Source organism: Topomyia yanbarensis, chromosome 1, assembly GCF_030247195.1.
Source record: "Topomyia yanbarensis strain Yona2022 chromosome 1, ASM3024719v1, whole genome shotgun sequence".
NCBI classification, from domain to species: Eukaryota; Metazoa; Arthropoda; class Insecta; order Diptera; family Culicidae; genus Topomyia; species Topomyia yanbarensis.
The window spans coordinates 214,413,633-214,425,846 of NC_080670.1; the positions used below are offsets into that span (position 1 = coordinate 214,413,633).

Below are 12,214 nucleotides of genomic sequence, written 5' to 3' on the forward strand. Positions count from 1 at the left end.
ATTCTTGATGCCTGTTTTCGAGGATCCCTGATCCTCGTTTTCGAAGATCTCTGATCCTCATTTTCGAGGGTCTCTGATCCTCGTTTTCGAGGATCTTTGATGCTCGATTTCGAGGATTCTTGACCCTCGTTTTCGAGGATCCATGATCCTCGTTTTCGAAGATCCCTGATCCCCGTTTTCGATGATCTCTGATCCTCGTTTTCGGGGATCCCTGATCCTCGTTTTTGAGGATCCTTGATGCTCGTTTTCGAGGATTCTTGACCCTCGTTTTCGAGGATTCTTGACCCTGATCCTCGTTTTCGAAGATCTGTGATCCTCGTTTTCGAAGATCTGTGATCCTCGTTTTCGAAGATCTCTGATCCTCATTTTAGAGGGTATCTGATCCTCGTTTTCAAGGATCCATGATCCTCGTTTTCGAACATCCCTGATCCTCGTTTTCGAGCATCCCTGATCCTCGTTTTCGAGCATCCCTGATCCTCGATTTCGAGCATCCCTGATCCTCGTTTTCGAGCATCCCTGATCCTCGTTTCAAGCATCCCTGATCTTCGTTTTCGAGGATCCCTGATCCTCGTTTTCGAGGATCCCTGATCCTCGTTTTCTAGGATCCCTGATCCTCGTTTTCGAGGATCCCTGATCCTCGTTTTCGAGGATCCCTGATCCTCGTTTTCGAGGATCCCTGATCCTCGTTTTCGAGGATCCTTGAACCTCGTTTTCGATGATCCTTCCTTCGTCGTCGAGGATCCTTGAACTTCGTCGTCGAGGATCCTTGAACTTCGTCGTCGAGGATCATCGATCTTTGTCGTAGAAGATCCTTGATCTTCGTCGTGAAGTCCTTGGTCTTTGTCATCGAGGATCCTTTATTTTCGTTGTCTTTGAGCCTCGTTGTCGATGATATTTGAGTCTCGTTGTCGAGGATATTTGAGTCTCGTTGTCGAGGATTCTTGATTCTCGTTGTCGAGGATCCTTCAGTCTCGTTGTCGAGGATCCTTTATCGTTCGTTGCTTGATCCTCGTTGTCAAGGATCTTTGATCTTCGTTGTCAAGAATCCTTTATCTTCGTTCTCGAGGATCCTTGATTTTCGAACTCGAGGATCATTGGTCCTCCAACTAGAGAATCATTGATCTTCGAACTCGAGGATCATTGATCGTTGACCTCGAACTCGAGCACCCGTAATCATGGAACGTAGGCCTCGCTGATCCGGGTACTCAAGGATTTTTGGTCATGGAACTCAAGAATACTTGACGTCAGACCCTGGGTGTCCTCGATCATGGAATGCAAGGATTCATAATTCTGAATTTGAAGGATACTTGATCCTGAAACTCAAGGATCTTCGGTCCTGGATCTCGATGATATCTGATCCTGGCACTCGAGGTTCCACGATTCCGAAATTCAAGGACCGTGAAACCTGGAACTCGAGGATCCTTAATCCTGGAACTGCAGGACTGCTAATCCTAGAACTAGAGGATACTTGATCCTGAAAATAAAGAGTTCTTGATCGTGGATCTCAAGGTTGTTTCATTCTGGAGCTCAAAGAAATGCCATAGGGTTGAAGATTATATTTCGATATTTTTAAGCAGGTTTTAGATATACACTACAGTGATACAGAATTACTTTTGTGTGTTTCGAATAAAATAAACAATTCTCCTGATCGAATTAACCATACTCTACACAGTTGAAGATGACACTGAATCAGCTCATTTCTTCCACTCCAGACGCATTTCTGCAGCACTGATGAGAACAGCCTAGAAATTTCAATGGGACTAAACTAATCGGCTTTGGCACGAATTCGATCTTATATATCAACCAGCATACCACTCTACCCCCACTTTCGAGTAATTACAGCCTGTCTGCACAAAACATAACCTTACACTTGTGCTGACATATGAATGGCAAAACTTGATTCTTTTGGCATTGTTTCATGTACAAATTTGATGTCATGATCGCTTTATGAGTCCATAGCCACACATCGCTTGCCAAATCACAATCACTTGCACTGTAGGACTTTTAACTTTCTCTAGCAAGGATATTCTGTCGAATTTGATAGTTGGTGTCGTTCTTTTCTGGCCATGTATTCTGAATGGATTGGATTTGATACATCTCGAGACCTTCCTCATCAGCTTCTGAAGGTTTCTGGCTTCCGTTTTCTGGAAAATTCGCTGACTGCTCTAGCGATCTAGTTTGACGGGGTTTGCAATAAACAGCGACCTTTTCCCGTCAACCGTCTACCAGCTTGCCATAGAATGGCTGTTTTGATCGCAAACAAGTTTTATAAAATATAATGTCATACATCCAGACAAAAGAGGGAATAATCAAATTTTCACACAACTTTCCATTAACTGTCACCGATCTGAACCGTCGTTTGATGTCAAGCAAAACAAACATCAAAATAATGTGTTGTGGCTGCTAGATACCTAAAGGTTTGTTGTTTTCAAACAATTCAAACATGTTTCTTTCTTCATTTGCCTAGAAGGCAAAGGCAGAGGCCACCAGGAGCAAAACAACGATGGCCCCGAAAGAGAAAAAAAAACACAAAACTCATAAACCAGCACCGACCAAAAACCACAACATTAATCGAGCTTCGTGCTGAAGAAGGCTGGCTAGCTGGATGTTGGTGGTGGTGGTGGTCGTGGTGATGGGGCAAGAGGTAGCCTGACAATTGCGACTGGATTACCTTGAAGTGCGCCGATTTGAATTGCTCTGTGAGACGATGACGACGACGACGACCGACGGTTCAGAACTCTTCGTGCAACGCGGGCTTGAAGATGAGAACGACGGACGGACACAAACCGGTATGTAATGTACCTTACATGTGCAACACACTCGTCAGAACAAGTCACGAGTTTCGCGACGATTGACTCGAATGATGATAACGATCGTCACCCGTTAATGCGGGTGACCGACGCGATCAGCGGTAGGTGCTCGATCATGTTCTGTAACCTGACGATGATGTTGCTGATGATGATGATCATGATGATGATGATGTAAATGAGAAGGTTCACATTGCTCTATACTTACTGCAATCGGATTCATCCGTTCCGTCCACACAGTCCACGGTCATGTCGCACTTGTAGTGCGGCGGTATGCAGTACGTCTTGTTGAACACGTACTGACCACAGCTAATCTGGCCCTGCTCACATTCCGGCGGAGCTGAAAGGAAGGGAGGAAAAATGCACAGAATGAAGCCGTGAAACGACACAGTTGGCGTTGAATTTCAACTAGAATGATTGGCTCGGATAAACAACACGCTCGAATCGAATGGGTACAGCCTGCTGGGATGCGAAACATTTGAGTGATACTTCGTGGAAAATGTCAAGAGACGAACCCGGAATAAACTCGAAGAAAAAACATGTAAACGTGTTGGAGAAGCCCAGTGAAATGTTAAAATGTATAGTTTCTTGTGCTCAATGGTAACAATGGACAATTTTGAAGCGCCAATCAAAATAAGACAGAAACCATCAAGCAACATCGCGAAGCACGATTCCAACTCATTCAGTGTTCAGGTGCTCGAACATGTTTCCATTTCCCGCATTGTTTTTTACCCCTCTTCTTTTCTGACATTACAGATCACTCAATTGGGGCTCTGTTATGTGGAATGCGGCGCTGCCGCATCTCCTCCAACCCGCGGATTCGCGCAACAAGAGGACCAATTACCGCTCATTATCGAACAGTCGTTATGCAATTTAATGTGATTTCTGGCAGCCGGAGATTCCCCGCTCTCTGGTCTGGAATTACCCAAACAAGCAAAACGAACAAAGCGACTGGCTGGCTGACCGATTGACGACCGACGTGTTGTATAGAGGTTATGTAGGGAATCAAAACCGAAAGAACGATTTAAATGAAAATGCAATCAATACTCACGACAGTGGTTGAACTCATCCTCGCCCTTGTCGCAATCTTTCTGATAGTTACACACCGATGTCTGAGGGATGCACTTGCCCTCCGAGCATCGAAACGTCCCCGATGGACATGGCACGTCGGTTTCATTCCTATATATACTGCCACCTGCAAACGGGAAAAATAAGGAGAATAATAAGTTTGCTTAAATGTCAAATGCAATGGATATCAGGAAATGCGCCTGGTGAATATGAAATTCTGATGGGACGTGAATAACCGACTGAACTGTAGTTCCCTGTTGATATGGCGGGTGCATATAGAATGAGTTTCAATGTCATTTGCACGGCTTTCCGGCATTTTATTAATCCGGAATCGAAGAGTCAATAAGCTGAAAAATAAGTATTTTCATGTAGCGAGGGATCAAAGCAACCTTGTGCTGTATCGAATATGTTGAAAGCCAAAGCTTTTCTGAACCAAGATCCTAGCATGCGTGAAAATTGTTAGTGTTGATGGATGATGAAAGCATACCACTGTTCGTCAAAAAAACAACTTGAATAGAATATGCTGTTATCGCATATTGTTATTTGGAATGGTAACCAGTTAGACGCTAAATCTAACCTAGCACCAAAATTGGCACTAGTTAGACGCTAAATCCAAAAAGTCGTACGTCTTGCCTGAACATAAACGACTGGTTTGTCCCGAGTGATGTCTCGGAAGTCAAACACAGAAGTTCGGGTTTTGCTGATGGGTAAAACGGAATCCGAAACGATGTCTAACTAGTGCCAATTTTGGTGCTAGGTTAGATTTAGCATCTAACTGGTACCAAGGCGGTGCTAGTTACTGATGAGGAGAATCCAGAACGCTAAATACTAACTTTAAGTTAGGTATTGTAGTAGCGAGAGAATAGTTTATTATTTATTGTTCACTATTTTCTTGTGCATTTGTTCACTTGTTCGCTTGATCACTAGTTCACTGGTTCATTTGTTCACTTGTTAACTTATTCACTGGTTCACTTGGACACTGGTTCACTTGGACACTGGTTCACTTGGACAATGGTTCACTTGAACACTGGTTCACTTGGACACTGGTTCACTCGGACACTGGTTCACTTGGACACTGGTTCACTTGAACACTGGTTCACTTGGACACTGGTTCACTTGGACAATGGTTCACTTGGACACTGGTTCACTTGGACACTGTTTCACTTGGACACTGGTTCACTCGGGCACTGGTTCACTTGGACACTGGTTCATTTGGACACTGGTTCACTTGAACACTGGCTCATTTGGACACTGGTTCGCTTGAACACTGGTTCGCTTGAACACTGGTTCACTTGGACAATGGTTCACTTGGACACTGGTTCATTTGGACACTGATTCATTTGGATACTGATTCACTTGGACACTGGTTCACTTGGACAATGGTTCACTTGGGCACTGGTTCACTTGGACACTGGTTCACTTGGACACTGGTTCATTTGGATACGGATCCACTTGGACACTGGTTCACTTGGACACTGGTTCACTTGGACACTGGTTCACTTGGACACTGGTTCATTTGGATACGGATCCACTTGGACACTGGTTCACTTGGACAATGGTTCACTTGGATACTGGTTCATTTGGACACTGGTTCAATTGGACACTGGCTCACTTGGACGCTGGTTCACTTGGACACTGTTTCACTTGGACACTGGCTCACTTGGACACTGGTTCACTCGGACACTGGTTCACTTGGACACTGGTTCACTTGAACACTGCCTCACTTGGACACTGGTTCACTTGGACACTGTTTCACTTGGACACTGGTTCACTCGGGCACTGGTTCACTTGGACACTGGTTCATTTGGACACTGGTTCACTTGAACACTGGCTCATTTGGACACTGGTTCGCTTGAACACTGGTTCGCTTGAACACTGGTTCACTTGGACAATGGTTCACTTGGACACTGGTTCATTTGGACACTGGTTCACTTGAACACTGGTTCACTTGGACACTGATTCACTTGGACACTGTTTCACTTTGACACTGGTTCACTCGGACACTGCTTCACTTGGATATTGGTTCACTTGGACATTGGTTCACTTGGACACTGGTTCACTTGGACAATGGTTCACTTGGATACTGGTTCATTTGGACACTGGTTCAATTGGACACTGGCTCACTTGGACGCTGGTTCACTTGGACACTGTTTCACTTGGACACTGGCTCACTTGGACACTGGTTCATTTGGACACTGGTTCACTTGAACACTGGTTCACTTGGACACTGGTTCACTTGAACACTGCCTCACTTGGACACTGGTTCACTTGGACACTGTTTCACTTGGACACTGGTTCACTCGGGCACTGGTTCACTTGGACACTGGTTCATTTGGACACTGGTTCACTTGAACACTGGCTCATTTGGACACTGGTTCGCTTGAACACTGGTTCGCTTGAACACTGGTTCACTTGGACAATGGTTCACTTGGACACTGGTTCATTTGGACACTGGTTCACTTGAACACTGGTTCACTTGGACACTGATTCACTTGGACACTGTTTCACTTTGACACTGGTTCACTCGGACACTGCTTCACTTGGATATTGGTTCACTTGGACATTGGTTCACTTGGACACTGGTTCACTTGGACAATGGTTCACTTGGATACTGGTTCATTTGGACACTGGTTCAATTGGACACTGGCTCACTTGGACGCTGGTTCACTTGGACACTGTTTCACTTGGACACTGGCTCACTTGGACACTGGTTCACTCGGACACTGGTTCACTTGGACACTGGTTCACTTGAACACTGCCTCACTTGGACACTGGTTCACTTGGACACTGTTTCACTTGGACACTGGTTCACTCGGGCACTGGTTCACTTGGACACTGGTTCATTTGGACACTGGTTCACTTGAACACTGGCTCATTTGGACACTGGTTCGCTTGAACACTGGTTCGCTTGAACACTGGTTCACTTGGACAATGGTTCACTTGGACACTGGTTCATTTGGACACTGGTTCACTTGAACACTGGTTCACTTGGACACTGATTCACTTGAACACTGGCTCATTTGGACACTGGTTCATTTGGATACTGATTCATTTGGACACTGGTTCACTTGGACACTGGTTCACTTGGACACTGGTTCACTTGGACACTGGTTCACTTGAACACTGGTTCATTTGGATACGGATTCACTTGGACACTGGTTCACTTGTACACAGGCTCACTTGGACACTGGTTCACTTGGACAATGGTTAACTTGAACACTGGTTCACTTTGACACTGGTTCACATGGGCATTGGTTCACTTGAACACTGGTTCACTTGGACAATGGTTCACTTGAACACTGGTTCACTTGGACACTGGCTCACTCGGACACTGGTTCACTTGGACACTGGTTCACTTTGACACTGGTTCACTCGGACACTGCTTCACTTGGATATTGGTTCACTTGGACATTGGTTCACTTGGACACTGGTTCACTTGGACACTGGTTCATTTGGATACTGATTCATTTGGACACTGGTTCACTTGGACACTGGTTCACTTGGACACTGGTTCATTTGGACACTGATTCATTTGGATGCTGGTTCACTTGGGCACTGGTTCACTTGAACATTGGTTCACTTGGACACTGATTCACTTGGACACTGGTTCACCTGGATACTGGTCGCAAGTCGTATGAACCTTTTTTAAGCTCGCTCAATTCTTAGGCTCCATATCATTTGGCTCCCATACACCCGACGAATCTTTCAAGATTGGACACATAGGTTTTGGATCTAGGAGAACACGTACCCGACTCAGAACAGCATCATTGATTAGGTAGTTTATAGTTTATGGTTTATAGTTTATAGTTTATAGTTTATAGTTTATAGTTTATAGTTTATAGTTTATAGTTTATAGTTTATAGTTTATAGTTTATAGTTTATAGTTTATAGTTTATAGTTTATAGTTTATAGTTTATAGTTTATAGTTTATAGTTTATAGTTTATAGTTTATAGTTTATAGTTTATAGTTTATAGTTTATAGTTTATAGTTTATAGTTTATAGTTTATAGTTTATAGTTTATAGTTTATAGTTTATAGTTTATAGTTTATAGTTTATAGTTTATAGTTTATAGTTTATAGTTTATAGTTTATAGTTTATAGTTTATAGTTTATAGTTTATAGTTTATAGTTTATAGTTTATAGTTTATAGTTTATAGTTTATAGTTTATAGTTTATAGTTTATAGTTTATAGTTTATAGTTTATAGTTTATAGTTTATAGTTTATAGTTTATAGTTTATAGTTTATAGTTTATAGTTTATAGTTTATAGTTCTTAGTTTATAGTTTATAGTTTATAGTTTATAGTTTATAGTTTATAGTTTATAGTTTATAGTTTATAGTTTATAGTTTATAGTTTATAGTTTATAGTTTATAGTTTATAGTTTATAGTTTATAGTTTATAGTTTATAGTTTATAGTTTATAGTTTATAGTTTATAGTTTATAGTTTATAGTTTATAGTTTATAGTTTATAGTTTATAGTTTATAGTTTATAGTTTATAGTTTATAGTTTATAGTTTATAGTTTATAGTTTATAGTTTATAGTTTATAGTTTATAGTTTATAGTTTATAGTTTATAGTTTATAGTTTATAGTTTATAGTTTATAGTTTATAGTTTATAGTTTATAGTTTATAGTTTATAGTTTATAGTTTATAGTTTATAGTTTATAGTTTATAGTTTATAGTTTATAGTTTATAGTTCTTAGTTTATAGTTTATAGTTTATAGCTTATAGTTTATAGCTTATAGTTTATAGTTTACGGTTTATAGTTTAAAGTTTGTAATTTATAGTTTGAATCACGTTTTAGTAAATCTGTGAGAACCAGCCGAATGAACCATTTTTGAACCTGCTTGATTCTTAGGTTCCACGTCATTTGGCTTTTAAAAAAACCAAGAATTTTCCAAGATTGGGCGTACGAATTAACAAAACAACGACTTTAAACAATATGGATTCGCGAAATTCTTGTTTATTTTCGATACGAAGCCCTCTAGAAATAATCGAGACGTAGTAAGAGTGGAAACAGCCTTTTGGATCTAGAAGAACACTCAAATCCCTCATTTGTTTCACCCTGCTCAGACCAACATCATCGATATGGTTTTCGAATTTCATCGGGTCGTTACATTTAGAGATGCTGACGACTGGCCTATCATTGCGAGACCAGTTAACAAACATATCGAGCTGCAAGTGTTGACGAACGAACAGTATCCCTCAGAATGCACCACCATGTGGACCTTCAGGTCATCGACACATACGAGCTGACATCTGAAGGCCAGCGAAGCTGTCACGTCGTTGAAAAATATACCAAACAGCAGTGGGTTTAAATTGCTTCCCTGCGGAATGCCACATGTTGGTCAAGTACAATGACAATCACAACATTTGAAGTTCCTAGTCATAATAGTTTCTTGAGTAGATGATATGATCATTTTTATCAGAAGTAGCTTTCAAGTCGGTATAGATAATGTGTGTTCTATAGGCGAGAAACAACTGGTGTTAGATCCAATAAGTTCGTGGCTACAAGCCTACCGCGAATGATAAACATTCCGAGCGACTTTCTGCAATGGCTGCATTCATACCAACATCGAATGTCAAGGATGAGCTTAAACTGTGTATCCATAGAAAACCTACAAGGAATAAAGTTTTAGACCACTGTGTGACGTTTCAGATTCAAGAATTGAGAATTAAAAATCAAGACTCAAGAGTACAGAGTACAGGATTGGAAATTATAAAAATAAGAATCTAGAGACAATAATTTAGAAACAATAATCGAAAATTAAGAATCAAGAACTAAGTATCAAAAACCAGGATTCAAGAGTCCAAAATCAACGAACAAAAAGCAGGAGCCAAAAACCACGATTCTGGGATCGAGAATCGAAAATTCAACATTCAAAATAAATAATTCATGTTTAAAAATTGGGAACTTAATTGGAGAAGCACAGGAAAACAAAAAAAACGAATTTCTAAAATATATCCGAATATAATTTGGCGCACACTTCTGCGACCTTTGATCATACTTCAGACGCATACAGTTGTTATGCATATTGTAATAAAGGGTAAGTTGTAACTATTACAATTCTTTCAAAATTGCATAACTTTTTTCATACTTCACTAAAATTAATCAAATTATTCCCATTTTCTCTTTAGAGTGTATTGTTTACATCCGCTAAGCTGGGCAGTTGTCAGTGAGATTTCGGCCGAGACGTCTTGGGAAAACTGATGAATCTACATCATTCGGCCGTCTTAAAGGTCCTTCAAAGGTTCCAGCAATGGATGACAGTGAACCACAAGCCAGTAGCTGAGTGAAAATCGAAAGTATGCCCATTTCAAGCAGAATTTGAACATAAAAAATAACAAGATCCGCATTGAAAATGTACAAGGAAGGCTACAGAACTTCTCAAATAGGAACGAACATCAACAGTGTTGCCAAGACGCATGTCCGGAAACTACACGACGCTGCTAACGAAGTACCAGTGCTGCGTCATTGATGATGAGGTCTACATCAAAGCAGTTTTAAGCAGCAGATAGGAACATTCCACGCGTAAGGGGACAAGTTTGCTGTGGACGACCGTTTCAAATTGAAAAAGCTGCTAAAATTCGATTCGAAATACCTGATTTGGCAGACCATATGCACCTGTAGCAAGTGTAGTAAGTCATTAGTTGCACTACAAACGGTGAGATTTACAAAACTGAGTATCTTCAAAAATGGCTTTTGCATGATAAAGAACACTTTATGCTACTTTTGGTCATAAGATGCATATTGTAGTACTGAAAAGTCACAATTGTAAAATCATTTAAAAGATAAGGATTTCGTATTGATAATATCACATGCTTGAGCGAGTTACAAAAAAATTGAGCTAGAATCTGAAAGAAAATACAACTGGCTGGTGTCGTGGTTCCTTAACAGGTAAGTAATCTCTCCCACTTTTTTATTTGAATTATCGTCATGTATTCCAAGGAATAAAAATTGATACCAATAGCCTCGTTCATATGCTCACTAATCGCACCGATTATGTGACGACAAAACCGACATTGACATACACATCGGACGTCCCATTCCCGCCAGTGCCAGGAAATATACGCGGTACGGCTCAATTATTCATTCGATGAAAAGGTTGAGATGGGTTTCGTGAATCAATATCATTTGATTGCGGCAGCCCTTGCGGTAATCGATAATCAATCCTTTGTCCTTGCAGCGACATGGTGAACGTGGTCACGACAAGACCTGGATTGATGTGTGATTGAGTTTCTGAGTTGGTTTTCCATTGTTCTAATTTTTTCTAACTTCAAACGGAAAGATAACTTATCGAAATTTTAGATGTAAAAGTAGTTCACTTTCTTTAGACTATTTAAGATAATGCGTTAAACAGCGTACTCTGGTAAAATAGTCAGGAAAAAACCGTAAAATTCAATGCCTGCTCACTTGAGGAACTGAACCAAATAAACTGAAAGAAAAGCACTCAGACGACCATGAAAGAAATATGAGTGATAAAGTAAAAGCCTGAATTATTTTTCAAACCCCAATAAAATGGAAAAAAATCATCCTTCCTGTTATCTCCATTGCCAGTGCGAAATTGTTATTACGCAGGTTAATCACGAATACGTTCACAAGATTAGATATAGATAATGATTCATCTTCCCACACAAACTGGGCGAACACGCAAAAACATCATCAATCTGATTGAATATTCAACAAAACAACAACAAACAAAAAAGCATTACACGGAAAACAGGGACAACGAACGAAAAAAAGGTAAAAACGAATCGATCCAAATGAGCACGATCATAAAACAAGCCATCAAATTTGATGATGTGCGAAACGATGGAAAAACTAATCAAATTAGCGAAATGTATATCTGCGACTAGGGATAATGGCTAAAATGTTCAACATTAAGCAGAAATAGACGAAAACAACGTTTCGCTGTTTTTCCCTAAAGCGTTCATCGGTCAATGCACTTCTCTCTCTCTGTCTCTCTCTCGTGGATGATGGCGAATGCGCTGTGAGGGAGAAAAACACGCGTGCTAGCTATCGACGACGATCATCATTGGATCTGTATTTTTAGCAACGCATTCGACACGGTCGACGACGATTAAAACGCGATCGCTCGATGTATAGTATCGATGGGAGCATAGAAATAACGTCGAAAACAATAGCCCCCAACAGACGGGACGGGGATTTTGTTGGGTGACTGGCATAAAATGCAATATCTAGTTCGGTTCGATGATTGTGTTTTCTTTTTCCTTTGTTGACACTGATCGCTGGATGGACGCTTGGTGATCAACCGAAGCCGTGGGAAACTTAATTTGCTTTTTCTTTCGATTATCACGGGCAACTTCAAAGAAAGTAG

The 12,214-nt window shown here is 40.7% G+C and overlaps 1 protein-coding gene across 1 annotated transcript in view; it reads right to left on the bottom strand.

The window, feature by feature from the left end:
• Positions 1-12,214, bottom strand: part of LOC131692223 (low-density lipoprotein receptor-related protein 2) — a 120,005-nt gene that overhangs the window by 20,914 nt on the left and 86,877 nt on the right. Inside the window, exons 3-4 of the mRNA XM_058979140.1 lie at positions 3,859-4,002; positions 3,016-3,147 (exon numbers count right to left, since the gene is read on the bottom strand). Coding sequence (XP_058835123.1) covers positions 3,016-3,147; positions 3,859-4,002 — 276 coding nt within the window. The remainder of the gene's footprint in view (positions 1-3,015; positions 3,148-3,858; positions 4,003-12,214) is intronic.